The sequence below is a fragment of the Melitaea cinxia genome, chromosome 6 (genome assembly GCF_905220565.1).
Source record: "Melitaea cinxia chromosome 6, ilMelCinx1.1, whole genome shotgun sequence".
Taxonomy (NCBI): Eukaryota; Metazoa; Arthropoda; class Insecta; order Lepidoptera; family Nymphalidae; genus Melitaea; species Melitaea cinxia.
In genome coordinates, this window is record NC_059399.1 from 13,634,673 (window position 1) to 13,651,955 (window position 17,283).

A 17,283-nucleotide genomic window follows, 5' to 3' on the forward strand; every position below is an offset into this window, starting at 1 on the left:
CTAGCAAACGTGAAAAAACCCGACTTCAATTAAATCGACAAGTATTTCAACGTAGGACGACGACAAAATAGTCACGTATACGCATTATTGGATATAACTCGAAAAGTACTAGTCAGATCTCAATTAAATTTAAATGGGACCAGATGACACGTCCCAATTTTCGATTTAAAAAAAAAACATCTAAATCAGTGTACCCAGTCAAAAGTTCTTAGGTAACATACATTAAAAAAATGCAATCGAATTGAGAACCTCTTCCTTTTTTTTTGAAGTCGGTTAGTAAAATGTAATGCACTACCTACAGGTACATTTAATAAAAATACCGATGCACAAAAACGTCATTTTAATAAATATTTACAATTAAATTTCTTCGTTGTATTTGATAAATATTAAAAGCAATGTGATAAAATAGGCATGACAATACCATTAAGAAGTTAAGAACATATGATGTCAGATTAGTGCAGAGGTACCTAACTCCCTCCCTATGGAAAAAATCTCATAAACTTCATAAAAACCTGGACAAATGCAGATCAAATTCTCATACCCAGTTATGAGATCTATGCGATTTATTCCATAGGACTGGCTATTGCGCCAGCGACACAGCAAGGCGTGGCTGTTGCTCAGTTACCTAATTATAATTTATTAAAACATAATTAAGTAAATTCTATATTCAAACGCGCCATCTATAACCTAGAAATAGAAATACGGCGCCATCTACTGGATATCTGTGCAACTTAGATGCCAAACCGCCATTTATTAGGATTTTATAAAACTAACTGATAAATATACACTAAAGTCGTTTAATAAACATTTAATTTTGCAATATTTTCAGGTATATTAGCAGCGGATGGAGTGAAATAAAAGGTTATAATGTTGGATTAATTGCGTTGTTTTTTTTAATTTTTATTTTTTGCGCTATACAAAAAATGGATAATCGCCTTGACCGGCGTACACAGAGTGAGTTGCCATACATAAAATTAAATTACCAACCACAAAAACTATTATAACTAAAATATTAATGTTGCCACATTCTTACAAATATTCAATACAATAACAAATATTGAGATCCATAATTGAGGTAAAAACTACCCTATCTCCCAAGGTGGACCGAATTACAGATGCTTACAAAATTTGATAAAAATTGGTTTAGTAGTTTCGAAGTTCAGTAGTTTGATAGTTTCAGTAGAAGAAGCCACCCACACCTGACATATTCCTCTTTTCTAGACGCATTAATCATTTATTACTTGTAGAGCTCACTGTACTGTAGGAAACCAACATCCCTAAAGACTACACAATAAAATTAAATAAATATTACGACGAAACGAGCTTAACAAAAATGGTTATGTGGTTAATTTATACGCGATAGAAGTAGGAGCGAGAGGTATACCAGCAAAATCTCTATAATTTTCTGAAAGACCTTGGCCTTTCGAGAACTGCAGTCTATTTTAGAACGAGTGTCTAAGGCTGTGCTAACAGCTTCCTATCAAATTTGGCTAGGCAGGGCGGGTAACTCGAGTAGTGAAGGTGAGCGTTGATGTGCATCTCAAAGGGGGCCTCCTACACCTAGGTCGCAAGTCCTGGGAACTGTTCCGAGTTTCTCCTTCTACCACACGATGGACGCGGCACCCGCACGGTGAATCCATGGAATGCTAAGAAGTTTGTCTCTCTCTCTCTGACACAATTTTATATATAAGATTTAACATTATTTAACAATTCAAGTACATATCTTATCAATTAAATTTATTATTAACATCCCGTAACTAGATATGTTGAATGTTAATTAAAAGATTTTTATAGTCAGTTTTAATACATTAGGGTAGGTAATTATTACCATTCTCATTAAACTGCGAAAATATTATGTAATTGAATAAAATTATTTAGTAGATAAAAAACATTTTTAATAAAAAAATTATAACACAACTGTAATAAATTTTTTAATTATATACTTCCAACTCAATATAAAAATAGTACTAAATACTTTTTATATGATAATACTTTTTATCTTCATCATTCACTTCATTTGGTGCCCCTGATAAGGGATCTTTACCTTCATGAGTTTTTGGAAATGCTATGACATCACGAATAGACTCTGCATTACAGGCAATGGCGATTAATCTGTCTATGCCTAAAGCTATTCCAGCATGAGGAGGGCACCCACTTTTTAAAGCATTTATGAAATGGTGTAAATTACTTGTTTCTATATTTAACATTTGAAGTATTTTCTCTTGTAACTCAGCATTATGTATTCTAACAGACCCTCCGCCTACTTCATTGCCGTTAAGAACTATGTCATAAGCAAGTGATCTCACTCTCAGTGGGTCACTATCTAATAAATGTAAATCTTCAGGATGTGGGGCTGTGAATGGATGATGGCATGTCTCTAAGCCATTTTCTCCTTTCACAAATAAAGGAAAATCTACTACCCATAATGGTTCAACACTGTTTCTACACTTCAATATGTTTTTAGACTTCAATAAAGGTGCAAGTAGTTCTCGAATATCACCTAAACATAAACAAACATTTAAACGGTCACCCATAGCCAATATACTATCATTTTCATCCCCATTTATACATTTTATTTGACTATGAATATCATCACCGATAACTTTAGAAATATTCTCATTAAGGATTATATTTACATTATACTTCTTTCTTAAATCATTTATTTTTTCCTTATATTTTGAAGAAAGTTTTCCTAATTTCCTAGAATATGGTAATATGAATGCACTAAAGTTTGGTTCATTATGTTGTGCCGCAAATAAACTGGTTACATTTTTTAACTTCACTTCATATGTTAGATTAGGTTTATCTGTTCCATAGTTTTCTAAAGCATCTCTGTATGTCATTCTTTTAAATGGCAATTGTGGTAAGTCTCTTGGGAAAGATTCTTTAAGAAGTTGTTCAATCATATCAACAATGCCATCTAAATTGGTGAATGAAAGTTCAATATCTAGTTGGGTAAACTCTGGCTGCCTGTCTGGTCTTGTAGCTTCATCTCTATAACATCGAGCGACTTGAAAATATCTATCAATGCCACCAACCATTAGCATTTGTTTAAATTGTTGCGGACTCTGCACTAATGAATAAAACAAGCCAGGATGATGTGTGGGAACAATAAATTCTCTAGCTCCTCCCGGTGTTCGGCAAAACAAAGTCGGTGTCTCTACCTCAACAAAGTTATGTTTTTCAATGAGAAATTTTCTCATATTATGCAATAGTATTGATCGTTGCCTTAAATTATTTTGCATCTCTGGAAATCTTAAATCTATATAGCGATACTGAAGTCTCAATTGCTCCTTTGGTTTTTGATAATTTCTTAGATTAAATGGTAACTTTTCAACATTATTTAAAATTTCTATTTTGTCAACAATAACCTCTATCTCACCAGTAGCCATTTCAGAGTTATACATATCCTTCGGTCTTATTGCTACTGTACCATTTATCATAACTATAGTTTCTAAAGGTATGTCACTGAAACTAATATCAGAATTATTTATAAGACATTGTGTGAGTCCATATGAATCTCTTATTAACAAAAATTTTGATAAACGCACAGACTCTACCCATCCACATAGAGTTACTTTCTGTCCCACTTGATCCGATCTTAGTTCTCCACAAGTGTGGGTTCTATAACTAAACGTATTTATGTCAGATATATTAAGATTTTCAATTATTTTATTTTTTGTTTCATGTTTTCTTGCAGTTAACACATGTTGGTGACTTGATTTTAAGTTTGTTTTTGCTGAATAACAATTTTTCGTTTGTAAACGTGCACATGATAGATATCTATAGTGTTTTGATTCTAATAATTGAAGTATATGCACAAAATTTCTTTTCCACATTTCAAAAATAACTTTTTTTCAATTTTTGATATGAAAAACTCATATATAAAAATACATTATATTGTTACAAAATATAGTTTTTAAGCTGAAATATAAATTATTTAAAATCGTTCTCCACAATGCTTTGTTTTTTATTCAACAGCTACAATATTCGATTCAGTATTTGGAAATTAAATATTATTTTTCTTCACAAGTGCAATCAGAGCACCAGTAAAAATACTTTTCAGCATTGACATTTGACGTTGTCATTAGTGAACAGTGACAATATCATTGAGCGCGTTCCACTAAACTTTAGTAGAACGCACCCAATGATATTGTGTGACTCACTGACTAGTGACTAAAGGCTCGAAACACCATTGACCACGACCGCTGAAATGAAATTACCGTTCCATTGACGTAAAAACGCCGCGGGCGTTGTAGGTGAATTTTATAAGTGGAACGCATATTTGAGCACTGTTAGGTGTCAGCTGTGTGCTCGAAATATGGCAGCATGGTGAAAACATGAAGCTGTGGGGGTTGTGAGTAAATATTTCGCATGGTTACGTTGCTATATGGTTACGGCAGCAATGAATATCCACCCCCTCTCTTCCCGTGGGTGTCGTAAGAGGCGAGTAAGGGATAGCAGTTCCACTACCACCTTGGAACTTAAAAAGCCGACCAATTGCGGGATAAGTTTTTGCTTCACGTATTAGTATGTAGATGATACAATTATCTGCTTTTTTAATTATTTATTTAATGAAGTTAACAAATACTTTACAAAATTATATTTTTCTATTATGACACTCTTTTACCGTTTTAACGTTAGGTGTGCGGTGCGTGCCTTTCACTATCGATATTTTATTAAAAATAAAATAGAACGCGATAACGATAATATAATGAAAATAAAATAATATGGAAATCGATTTCGATGATTAGTTTAAGTTTCGGGGAGTATCTAGCCATTACGCAAATTAGTTTGGAATTTTTAAAGAAAAGTATAGGTAAGTAGGTACTCAAATATAAGATTTTATTTTTATTACCCATAAAAATAAAAATTAGCATTAATATAAAAATTAATAGCGCATAAAGTTGTAAAAGATTTAATTTAATGACTCTAAATCTTCATCAAATAACAGAGATAGTAAATTTTTAGTTCAGAGCTCGGAAACGCCATTTAATGGGGAATAGCTGTCAGTATACTTGGCACCGCTTAACGTTCGAAATTATTTCACTAAATTTTTACTTTAGGAGGCTCTCAATTATTTATATTATTGTATCTGTTACCTCCTCCCCTCGTCGTCAAGGCGAGGGGCCGCGGGTACGTATTGGCGGTTCGGGGAGAGGTAGCTTTCGTTGGAGTCTACTTCTCCCCGATCCGTGACCTGGTGGCCCTAGAAGTCCTGTTGGAGGCGTAACTCTCCGATCGCAAAGTAGGCCTCGAAAATCGGTTGGGGTCCATGGAATGGCGGCAGGTCGGCTGCGGTGTCCCACAGGAATCGGTGCTGGGCCCGATACTGTGAGACATCGGGTACGACTAGGTCCTGCGAGGCCGTCCCTCGCCGGGATGGGTGTCATCTGCTACGGAAATGACACCCTCGTTTACTCCCGGGAACGAGACTACAAGGAGGCGGCGAGTCTGGCCGAGGTCGGACTCGACCTCGTGATCAGTCGCATAAAGAGTTTGGGGCTCGACAAGACCGAAACCCTCCTCTTTCACGGGACCGGGGGCTATCCAGCAGATTGGAGAGGGGAGGGTCAGGATGAGTCCCCAAATCAAATATCTGAAGTTCATCCTTGACGGAGGGTGGACCTTCGGCCTACACTTCGCTATGGTGGGACCGAAGGTCGTGAAGGTGGCGAGTGTACTGGGCAGACTCCTCCCGAACCTCGGAGGACCCAGCGCCGCCTAAAGGCAGCTATATTCCGGACTCTGCCCGAGTATGGCGACGTACGGTGCGCCGGTTTGGGCGGATCGTCTCACTGCAAGAAATAAGGTCTCACTGCGATCTGCGCAGAGGATCATCGCGGTGAGGGTGATCCGGGGGTACCGTACGGCATCGTGGGCTTCAGCTACTACTCTAGCCGGCGACCCCCATGGAAGCTCGTGGCAGAGGTCCTTTCCGAGACCTACTCATAGGTCTCAGGTAGGAGGAACCCCACGTTGGACGGGATCCTATGGGTGCGCCGGATGGGGCAAGAAGCACTAATGCGGAGGTGGGGAGAGGACCTGGCGGAGCAGCCGTATGGCACACGAGTAAGTGCTCCCGCAGACATACAATTGTAAGTTGGCCGACTAAATCGCAGAGTATACTAATAGGTATAGTGACATATAGTAGCCCGCACATCTTCGCCAACTAATTAATTGTATTCCGATCGCATCATAATCGAAATTCACTTCCGATCGACGTACAATTAAAAAGTTGTCCTGGTTTTCCGCAATCCTCATCCAGCCCAAACTGGTAATCTTACTTAGATCCTCGGTCCAACGGGCCGGAGGACACACTGCGTTCGCCAAGACACGGTCTTTACTTCAGAATCCGCCTGCTCCAACAGCAATCGGTACTGTGACACAGATGACCAGCTTTACTGTCACTTCAACTTGCTAATTCTGTGGGCTATGTCGGTTACTTTCGTTCTCTCGCGGATAATCTCATTTCTAATTCTATCTTTGAGAGAAATCCCAAGCATAGCCCATTCCATTGCACGTTGAGCGACTTTAAACTTGTGGACCAGTCTCTTCGTCAGTGTCCACGTCTCGGCTCTGTATGTTAACACAGGCAGGACGCATTAATCGGAGAGTTTTGTCTTCAAGCATTGCGGAATATTCGAAGTGAAGACTCGACGAAGCCTGCCAAACGCCGCCCAGACTAACCGAATCCTTCTATCGGCCTCCTTCTCGAAGTTGTTGCGGCCTAGTTGGATGGTATGGCCTAGGTGGTAAATATAATACTGAACAGCTTCGAGGAGGGTATTATAGACCGATACCAGTCTCGGGCATGACTTGGTTGTTAAAGTTACACTCAAACTTTACTGTTATTGTATATGTACTTGAAATATGGTGTATACTTTGTTGGTGTTCTATAAATAAATAAATATGACATCTTCCTCTCTTATCCCACGCCGGAGGAAAATGGGTCTTGTTCTCTGGTCCTGGATATAAACGGTCATCGTCGCCGCGTCGTACATACATCTCAGTACCTCGATATATCGCCATATCGTCGATATGACACCTCTGCAGAGAGTCCAGAACAGTCCAGGTCGCCGACAAATTTGAAGGTTTTGTCGTAGTGGACAAATACCATACACAGCGGCTGATTATATTCTTCTGTCTTTGGTATAATCTACCGAACAGTATGGATGTGGTCTACAGTGCTGTAGCTATTTCGAAACCCAGCCTGCTCCGGTAGTTGGAATTCGTCGAGTCTTCTGGCGAGACGATTCGTAACAACCCTCGAAAACAGCTTATAGACGTGGCTCAGAAGTGAGATCGATGTGTAATTTTTTGACAGAGACTTATTGCCTCTCTTAAAGAACAGCACCACCACACTACTGGACCACACCTCCGGCGTGGTACCCGGGCGGCCGACAACCACGCTACGCCACTGTGTAAAACACCCAAAATATGTAATTTATTCCTAAACTTCGAACGTATTTTAATAGGTACTAAATTATAAAACATGTTTATTTTTTATTTATTCACTTCAGCCTATCACAGTACACCGCTGGACATAGTCCTCTCCAAGGTTACGCCAGACAACCAGACATTGTATTTATTACTTATGTAACAATATGTATTTATTTTATATTTGATTTTATTATCCTCATAGATAAGTACCTTCCAACAAAACTTGTACAATTATTTGTACATGTGAATGTAAGATAAACAGAGTACAGAAACTAATCGCATAGTTTGTTTTTATTCTGGAGTCAGGCTTTCAGACCATACAACATAAGAACATCACTGCTAGCTGCTAGATACACAACCAGGAAACCCTATAATGGATTAAATAGTAATAAAAAATAGTGAAATAAAAGTTTGAGAAACATTAAGTTCTTTCAATCAATATAATATTTTTTATATTCATTTGAGCCCGAGATAAAATTTATATAATTTGAATAGATTATAGAACTACCAGACTACTCACAGAGCTTGCTCTCGATCACTCTAAAATTTTCATTGTTAACACCCACCCCTGCAATCGTTATTGGAGATGAGTTATCATAAAATCCACGCGATATCGAGTAGATAGGAGCTATAGTTTAAAAACGGGAATTTTCCATTGTTAACGCCCCACAACCACCTCTTGTGGGTAGAATTTCTTAAAACCCGTTCTTAGCTGACCTCTACTCGTCGAAAGGAATATTCCTACCAAATTTCAAGTCTCTACGCCTTCTGGTTCCAGAGATATCGTGATGAGTCAATATATAGGTGGAAATCTCTTTTATATATATAGATTTTTGAATGAGTGTTCTGTGTTGTAGTAATTGTTTATTTCCCGATTAAAAATACAATAAAATTAGAATAACTTCGAAAGTAACACGTTGAGATAACTGTAACTAAATGATATTTTAAAACGACGTCTGTAGAACCCATGGGCGTACCCACAGCGGGGCATTTACCCCACACAGACTCACAGCTAATAATAGATATATTATATTTTAATATGGAAATTTTAGGTAAATTTAGCCAAAACCTCCGAAAGCTATTGTTGAACAGTAGTTTAGATAGTAAAGGCAAATGAAAAGGTGGTGACGGGCTACGGACGGCCCGTAGTAGCCCGGAGCCGCCTCCGCCAGTCTCAGCGCTCCGTACAGCCTCTTTCTCCCCTTTCGCCCTCTACTAAAGGTATCCGTGGAGGGGATCACTCAAATGCCGCACAAATTTTCTACTTAAATATTTACCTATTAACTAAAAATCTCTTAATACTCTTAAAAGCCGCATAGATTTCTCAAGCAGTCTTAATAACTCAATAAATCTCTACATAACTCTGCTCGTAGCAGCACAACGATTCTAGAAAAAGTTTAATAAATTCTAAATAACTCTTCTGGCAGTCCTAAATCTTACAAATACTCTGACTTATTAAACTTTTCTTTGACGCAATAATACTTTTTCAGTTTCTAAGAGAAATTAAAAGTTTCAGAATTATTATTCATACTTTGTAGAGATTTTTTACAGTTTTTTCAAAGAAATTTTACCACAATGGGCAGTAAAAAAAGCATTTTAAATTTTCTATTTTTTATCGAATTTTACATTTATTTATTTGCCCTTATAAGATTCTAGATGTGTCAATGGTAAAACTTATGTACTGTGTTCTTTCAGACTAATTTGAACTTAAGTATAAATGTCTAAAATTATTTTCTTAATTTTAATTAGATTTGATTCCCAAACTTCGATTGCTTCGATGCGATTGCACAGCTGTGTGACTACGGCAATAAAGAATATAGCCCCCCTCTCTTCCCGTGGGTGTCGTAAAAGGCGACTAAGGGATAACATAGTTCCACTACCACCATAGAACTTATAAAGCCGACCGATGGCGGGATAGCCACCCAACTGCTGGCTTTGAAATACACAGGCCGAAGACGTTCAGCAGCGTCTTCGGTGCGACAAAACCAGCTCTGCGGTCACCAATCCGCTTGCCCAGCGTGGTGACGATGGACAAAACATACGAGTTCACGCCATTTTTGGCGCGAACTTGTGGAGGCCTATGTCCAGCAGTGAACTGCGATAGGCTGAAGTGATGATGATGACATACAACATTAAATGTTTTTTATCTTGATTTTATATATTCTTAGAAATAAGACCAGAAGTTATTATTTTTAAACAAAATTATTTCTACCCTAAAGAATACAATTTACAAAAACGAATCTACTTTGAAAATAATTAAATTTAACAAACCAAAATAAAACGAAAACTAAGAATTTAAGACCTATAGAACAATTACTACAAGGTAAGAAAAAACCTAACGGACAGAATGACGTTGCCGAGATGTTAACTCGTTGACAGCCGAAAGCAGTGAGCGCGCTGTTTTTAACCGACTTCCAAAAAAGGAGGAGATTCTCAATTCAACTGTATCAGAACTTTTGACCGGGTGGACCGATTTCGACAATTTTTTTTTAATCGAAACTGGTGTGTGTCAATTGGTCCCATTTAAATTTATTTGAGATCTAACAATTACTTTTCGAGTTATATCTGTTAATAATGCGTTTTTACTTGACGCTTTTTTCGTCGACCTACGTTGTATTATACCGCATAACTTTCTACTGGATGTACCGATTTTGATAATTCTTTTTTTGATGGAAAGGAGATATCCCTAGTTTGGAACCATGATAAGAAAACCAGGATCTGATGATAGGATCCCAGAGAAATCGAGGGAAACTTACGAAAATCCGCCATAACTTTTTACTAGGTGTACCGATTTTGATAAATTTTAATTTTATCGAAAGCTGATGTTTATCATGTGGTCGCATTGAAATTTTATCGAGATCTGATAACTACTTTTTGAGTAATCTTTGATAACGCGTAGTTACTTGACTATTTTTTCGTCGATCTACGTTGTATTACTCGTCGATGTAATTGAAGTCTGTTTTTTTTCGTTTGCGAGCAAACACAATTATTCTTAAGTAGCCAGTCTTACAATACAACCAGATATGCATGGCGGGTTGCTGTCGCACTTACCTGATAACTTTAGTACAAGTGATACACAAGTGCCCTTGGGCAGGTTTTGGCAGTCGAATTGAGAACCTCCTCCTTTTTTGGAAGTCGGTTAAAAACAGTCATCTAATTCTCCAGAATTCAATTGACATTTGAATTTTCTATGATTTATAGAACATAATGAAAGTGTAAACGAATTTTAAAGGGAATTAAATAAAATACTAAAAAAATCTAATTTAGTTTTTTAATTCGTCCAATAACAAACTTACAGTGCATTCTCTCTGAATATATTAAAATATAGGCACAAGGAAGCACTGAAAACACGGCTTTTCAAATGTTCGTAAAAATACCGCTCAATGTTTGTAAGTAAAGAAATCAAATTTTTAAAGAACAACATCAAAGTAAATACAACTCAATTTGTACTTTCTACAAACGAAATTACGATTCTCAAAACTTCGTCTTAACAGTCATAGAATTTTAGTCACTAATAATATAGAGAATAAAGTCTATAATATAAACATATCCATCAGTCGACAAAAAATAACATAAAATTTAAGTAACAAATTAAAAAAAAAATACTTTTCAACTAAATACAACAGATGGCTTTAACAAAAACACTATTACAATAACAATATTGTTCAAATGTTTCCATTGCAAGCCCAAGTCTTGAAGCCTTATATAAATCTACATCATTTTGGTTCAACAAATTGATATACATTTATTTATCTTAACAATAACAAAATATAACAAGTAAAGATTTAAAGTGTACGCCAAAGAGTTGGTACTGGTATAACAGGTTGAGTTTGAGGGTAAATTTGTGTATAATCATAAGGCAGTCTCACACAGGTTTGCATGGGTTGCATGCTGGGGTACACTGGCTGTGGAGGAGCTGATTGTTCAATAAGGTCAACCCTCATCATCTGTAAGATAATACATATATTTTTATATATCTTACAATAGTAATTAGTATTTTTATTAAAGAAATATGAGCAGGAACGATATAAACATTGGAGCCTAATTTGTAGTATTGGGCTTTGAAGAATAGCAGTGCAATTTTATTTAAAAACAATTTTCATTTCATTTAATTAAGCTACATACCTTGAGTGTCTGAAGAGCTATTTCAGCAGCTTCTACATGAGCTTGTTGGTTAGAGAAGCAAGCTCTAGTAGAAAAAGGGCCAATCCTTCGAGGTACACTCAACAGTGGAAGTCCGACTTGTGGTAGCTCCACGCTACATACCCATAATTCTGCACCAGTAGGGTCATCGTACTTCATGTACTGGTAAATCGGTGTTGGCCACATGTATCTGAATAATTACAAATTACGAGTTAATAAATTTTAATTAATCTAAATTAATAATACAATTTTTATTTAAAACGTACCTCTTACACATAGCTTCAAGCTTAGCTGGAGCCAATGTGTAGTTAACTTGTGGCATAGCATAAGAATAAGCAGGAGACTTAAGGTCAGAAGGGGAGTAGCAAGGACTCTCTCCAGCACAAGCCGATCCGATGCCTTCGTCCTTCGGACTGTTTGCATACTCTTTTTTTTCTAGATGCTGTTTATAAAGCAACAATGTTTGAGTCAAGTCCAAACTGTTATTAAACTTCGCATTGCCTCTACTTAATTTTTGTATCCGATAAAGATCACGGTCAACAGGTTTAGCCCAGCGAATTTCAATGTTACTACCATCAATGTCAGCATTTTGCAACTTAGCCATAGCAAGCTCAGCATGTTCTCTTTCATAAAAATGTATAAACGCATAGTCATAAATTTTTTTTACACGTTCAACTTTGTGATTTACCGCATTTTCAAATACTTTCTGTATAGTGTCAGGTGTTGTCCGAATTTCAAAATTACGTACGTAAAGCACTTTCACCTGTAATACAGAGAAAGTATCTTTGTTCACTCATCGATTAGAACACGTAATTAAGCCGTAAGGTTCGAGTTAAATATTTCCATATTGTAATATTTATACGCAAGCTGGACAGTGTAAAATAAACTAAATTAACGTTCGCAAGCAAAAAAACAAAATACAAATTAATAAAAAAAAATACCTTTTTCATTTGTTCATCGTCAATGTCGGGTTCTGGTTCCGCCCAGTCCACCATTACCTCTTGATCCCACAGCTTAACGCAGCCCGGTACCAAAGCTCTTCGAGCCATCGCCGCCGCTCTGTGCGAAGTGAACTCAATAAACGCAAACCCTCGATTGAGCTTGCGGTCAAAACTATTTTTGTACAAGATCACATCCACGATTCCAGTAACGCGTTTTGAGAGTTCCTCCATTACTTCCTCCTTAGTCTTGGTCTTCGGTATATTGCCGACGAAGAGTCGGCAATTGTCAACAGATTTCACCACTCCAATTTGCCTGCGTGGTCTGATTTCGTAGCCATTGAGTTGCCTGACCGCAGCTGCAGCGTCAGCCCTTGTGGCATAGGTGACGAAAGCGTAACCACGATTAGAGCCCGAGAAATCCATCATGAGACGCAATTCGTATAATTTTCCGACATGGGAAAATAAGGGTACGAGCTCGTCTTCGAAGATGTCGCGTGGTAGTTTCCCGATGAAAACTTCGCATCCCTTTGGAGGTGGTGGACCTATCCAGTCTGGCGGCGGTCCGAACCTTCTTTGTCCATTTTGTTGAACAATTGGATACCCCGTCTTCTGTATCAGCTCCAATAACTTGTAAGTCAATTGGTTGCTCTGGTCAACCATGATTTATATTAGATAAGCTCTAGCAAAATCAACACGAATGTTCGGCTTAATTGAAAAATTCGAACTAGAGCTCTGAATCAAAGCGGCCTACCTCTTTATACTTGCCGACAAATGTACCGGCGGTTATGACGTAATTGTTTTAAAAACAATACACAATATAACACTTCGAATAAATAAAATACTCATCCTCGATATATTTATTTATAAGAATATAATAACTATGTTTGGGTTTAAGTGGGTTTAATAGAACCAATAATTTAATTTATATAATATATATAAAGTATTATCATAAAAATGAGAAAGTTATTTGAATACAAGGTAGAATTTAGTCAAATTAGTTATAGCAATGTTATTAATATTTATTAATCATTTCCGTTTTTAATTAAGTGATAGTAATAGTTTTTTCCTAATAATTATATACCTGCAGTAACCTTATTTATATGGTACAGTTTTATTATATTTTATTAAATATCAGGGACTTTTAAGATTAACATTAAAATTCATAATAATATTGGGTTCTTAGGTTATTTAAAAATGTTTTTTAATTATTGCGCCATTTTTTGTGTTCTTTTTATATACTTACATTTGGAATATTTTAAAATTGGTAAATAAACTTGATTGGAGTATGAGCATAGTTTCTGCGACAAGGTTACAAGAAAAAATTACATGGTAAAAACATAGATGGCACTGTTACACTAAAGGTAACTTCGATTTTATTATTGATTCTTTAAAATACTTCTGATTTTTGTCGTATTTATTAAGATATAAGATTTTAGATGTTTCAAAATTAACATTGAACATCTTTAGATGTCAGTTAAAATGATTAGAAATAGAAGGATAGTAAATAAATCACACAGCTGTATAGACATATTTTCGTATTTCAATTTTGGAAAATATTGAAATTTCAGACGGTCATTGAAATAATTAAACTAAAAAAGAAATAAAAATCGTCTTAGTATTTTATTGATAACTTATCACACATATTAACATTTATTTAAACACTTCTATTAAGTGATAAACCAAAGATTGAAAAAAATATTTAATAGGGGTATTAGTTTAATAGGTAAAGTAAAGTAAAATTTGATTTGAAACACATTTATTTTATAATCACAGTTAATATATTTAACATAAAACTACATTAATGCACATTTGTTACACACTCAAGCATGTAATTACATAAGGAACAATTTTTAAACGAGTAAAGCGAATGACATGGTCTTTTGTATAATAACACTAAATTAATTCTATTTGATAGTTCTGACGTGCTTAGGTGAAAAGGTAGTAAAGTATGAAAATCGAAATCTGCGAAAATTTAGTTCTAAGTATTGGATTGGTTTGAACTAAAATTGTTATATAAAATTAATATAGGTTCAATAAAACTGACACATATTATAACTGTATTCATATAAATAAAAAAAAAAATTAAAAAAAAAAAATCAAATGGCGTAAAAATTTTTCAGGAGCAGTACTTTACTTTACCTTTTACCCGAGAATGGCAGTAATTTTTTTTGTGCATACCAGCCCTTGTAAGATGTAATTTTTTTTCAATTGGGCTGATAAAAATTTATCTAACATAAAAAATATAAAGGACGGAAAATTAGATTAAGTATCACGTCTTCAAGACATTTAGAATCACAGGAAAACCAAGAAAGTAATTTTATTTTCTTATATATCATAGTGTACTATAACCATTAAAATGTTTAAGGTAAAAAAAAGTGTCCTTTAGACTAGACTAAAGTAAAACTTTTTTAGCAATAGGCTTGCGCTGTGTCTTAGATATACGATACGTAACTGGCTATGAGACAAAAAGAGAAAGAAAATGTGTGCTTCCTCTCTCCTGCTCCGTTCGCTTCGCCCGATCACAATTTTCGTAACGCTCTCGTCATACATTCAACAGCGTACTCCCTAAGTCAAGCGTGCCTAAAGAAGTTTTACTTCAAAAATCTTATTAAAAATACTATTAATCTATACACAGGATTGTTACCATACACAATAAAAGTTTATACTTCAATTATCTATATAAGATATAAAAATGAATGTTTGTCTATATGTTCTTTATAGAATCGTAAACTATGTATTTGATCATGTCACGATCTTCAATAAAGTGCGAGTTGGTACGACCTGAGAAAAAAGCCTAGCAACGCGCGCAGGGTACAGCTAGTAATTACAAATTTTTGTCAATCATTTAGTTGAGATCAAATTAAATACTAAATACATATACAATTTTAATATGATATTCAATAAAGACTTTATTTGTCTATGTGTGCACATTACAACTAAAATATATTTGTGATTTTGTGACAGTGTTTCTTAACATATAACTATGAACATTCATTAGAAAAGTTTGACTTGATTTCAGCGCTCTTTTTATCTTATTATGAAAAGTTATTAGTTTTTTTTTTAAATTTTATGAAAAAAGGGCGAAAGAGCGGTTTTGTTTTTCATAATAGAAATAGGACCAAAGAGTAATAACTGTTTCTGTAACAATTTCATCTTCGGTAAAAAAAAAAAAAAAAAATGTGCCACAGAATGTTCGTTCTCTAGTTTGTGTCTATCATTTTTTTAATTTTTAACCCCATGCAATGAAGTTGGCATTTTTATTTGTTTTTTATGTTTTTTTTTTTGTAACTTTCTTCAATGTGATGACGCTTAAATCACATTTTTAGTCTATAACAAACTCTTGCGTTTTACACATAATGAATTGATGTAAGAATATTTGCTTCAATAGTATTCTTCAGATAAATATTGCTATCTACGCCAAAGAAAGGCAGTTATCGCGGTTTTGCGCAAATATATAACTACATTAAAAGTGATAGATGCAATTGTATGTCTTTAATTACATGTCAGTCTGCCATATTGACGGAAATCATGCATGTCCACGTAAGCAATGAATGTTGAATTTCAAACTGTATAAACAATGAAATATATCTATCAGGGTCTTTTGACCCTTAATACACGGAAATTATGATAGTCACAATCTTTTGTCATATACAAATAATTAATGCAACTTTAGTTAACGGAATCGTTAACTTATTTACGGTTAAACGGCTACCCGTTGTACAAACAAGTTGTCTATAATATATAGAGGAAAAAAAATAGTGACCGATTAGATCAAAGTAAATCAGTCGCGTTAATTGAATAATTGAACCTTTAGACGCCACATACGTCTTGTCAATTTTACAAATCAATATTTTGCTTTACAATTGATATTTTAAATTTAACTGTCAATGAAGATGACTATTTTCTTAATATAAATAAACTATAGAAACGTTTGCTACAATATTTTATATTACAAACTTTACAAATAAGTATAAAATCTACATTTCAGAACTCGAGTCCATAGCTTTATTATCGTAACCGCGTGTGGTTGTAACAGAGGCGCCATCTGTGTCAAAACTGGCATCGCTTTCAACTTCAACGACCCAGGGTTGTTTCTCCGCTGAACAAAACACACCGTAGACTATCGCACCGAGAAGATAGATGGCGCTTGATATGAAGAATACTATCCGCCACTGTTCCGCCGTCTGAAAATTTTATTTCATTCATATAAGTGTTAGTGAGCAGTAACATATTTATTAATAACACATGTTAATATAATTATAAATGTTCAATCATCTCAGAGGTTTCAAAACTTCCATTATACACTACAAAAAATATAGATTACGAGAAATATCCATATAAACATGTATCGCGAGAGAGTATCGACCTTTTTAACAGAAAAAAAAGTTTTAAAGCTAGGGAAGGCATCATGCACCGGGCGTTACTCACAAAAGGGCGCCAAATGATCCACAAATCTAAAAATTGCTAGACAAACTGTATGGTTTTCGAATAAGGAGAGCGCTAAAAAGGTATATATTTCAAATAATATATGGTTATATTTCAAATAACTATTTATAACTTATAAGCCTCTTATGAAATTGATTGCCACTTATTTATTATATTATATGCGTAAATAATACATACCCTGTCAGTTACTATCGAGCCGGCTAATGGGGGACTGATAATACCAGGCAGAGTTGCGATTGTGTTCGATAGACCCATTAACACGCTCGCGTGTGGTGGGGCGATGTCCAAGTGATTTACACTGAAATTGATA

General features: G+C 35.3%; 3 protein-coding genes across 3 annotated transcripts in view; all 3 read right to left on the minus strand.

Annotated features, from left to right (window-relative positions):
- Positions 1-1,906: 1,906 nt before the first annotated feature.
- Positions 1,907-3,910, minus strand: LOC123654666 (aspartate--tRNA ligase, mitochondrial). The gene has a single exon (XM_045590557.1). It carries the CDS (start codon positions 3,837-3,839, stop codon positions 1,968-1,970), a length of 1,872 nt encoding a protein of 623 aa, XP_045446513.1. The 5' UTR covers positions 3,840-3,910; the 3' UTR covers positions 1,907-1,967.
- A 7,318-nt stretch (positions 3,911-11,228) lies between these two features.
- LOC123654754 (probable RNA-binding protein 46) lies at positions 11,229-13,187 on the minus strand. Its single transcript, XM_045590639.1, has 4 exons — positions 12,528-13,187; positions 11,853-12,349; positions 11,569-11,776; positions 11,229-11,390 (listed from the first exon to the last, which is right to left on the minus strand). The coding sequence occupies exons 1-4, from the start codon at positions 13,185-13,187 to the stop codon at positions 11,229-11,231; spliced, it is 1,527 nt and encodes a 508-aa protein (XP_045446595.1).
- A 3,270-nt stretch (positions 13,188-16,457) lies between these two features.
- Positions 16,458-17,283, minus strand: part of LOC123654405 (vesicular glutamate transporter 1) — a 43,626-nt gene continuing 42,800 nt past the window's right edge. The window contains exons 10-11 of the mRNA XM_045590315.1: positions 17,151-17,271; positions 16,458-16,711 (exon numbers count right to left, since the gene is read on the minus strand). Coding sequence (XP_045446271.1) covers positions 16,505-16,711; positions 17,151-17,271 — 328 coding nt within the window. The 3' untranslated portion in view covers positions 16,458-16,504. The remainder of the gene's footprint in view (positions 16,712-17,150; positions 17,272-17,283) is intronic.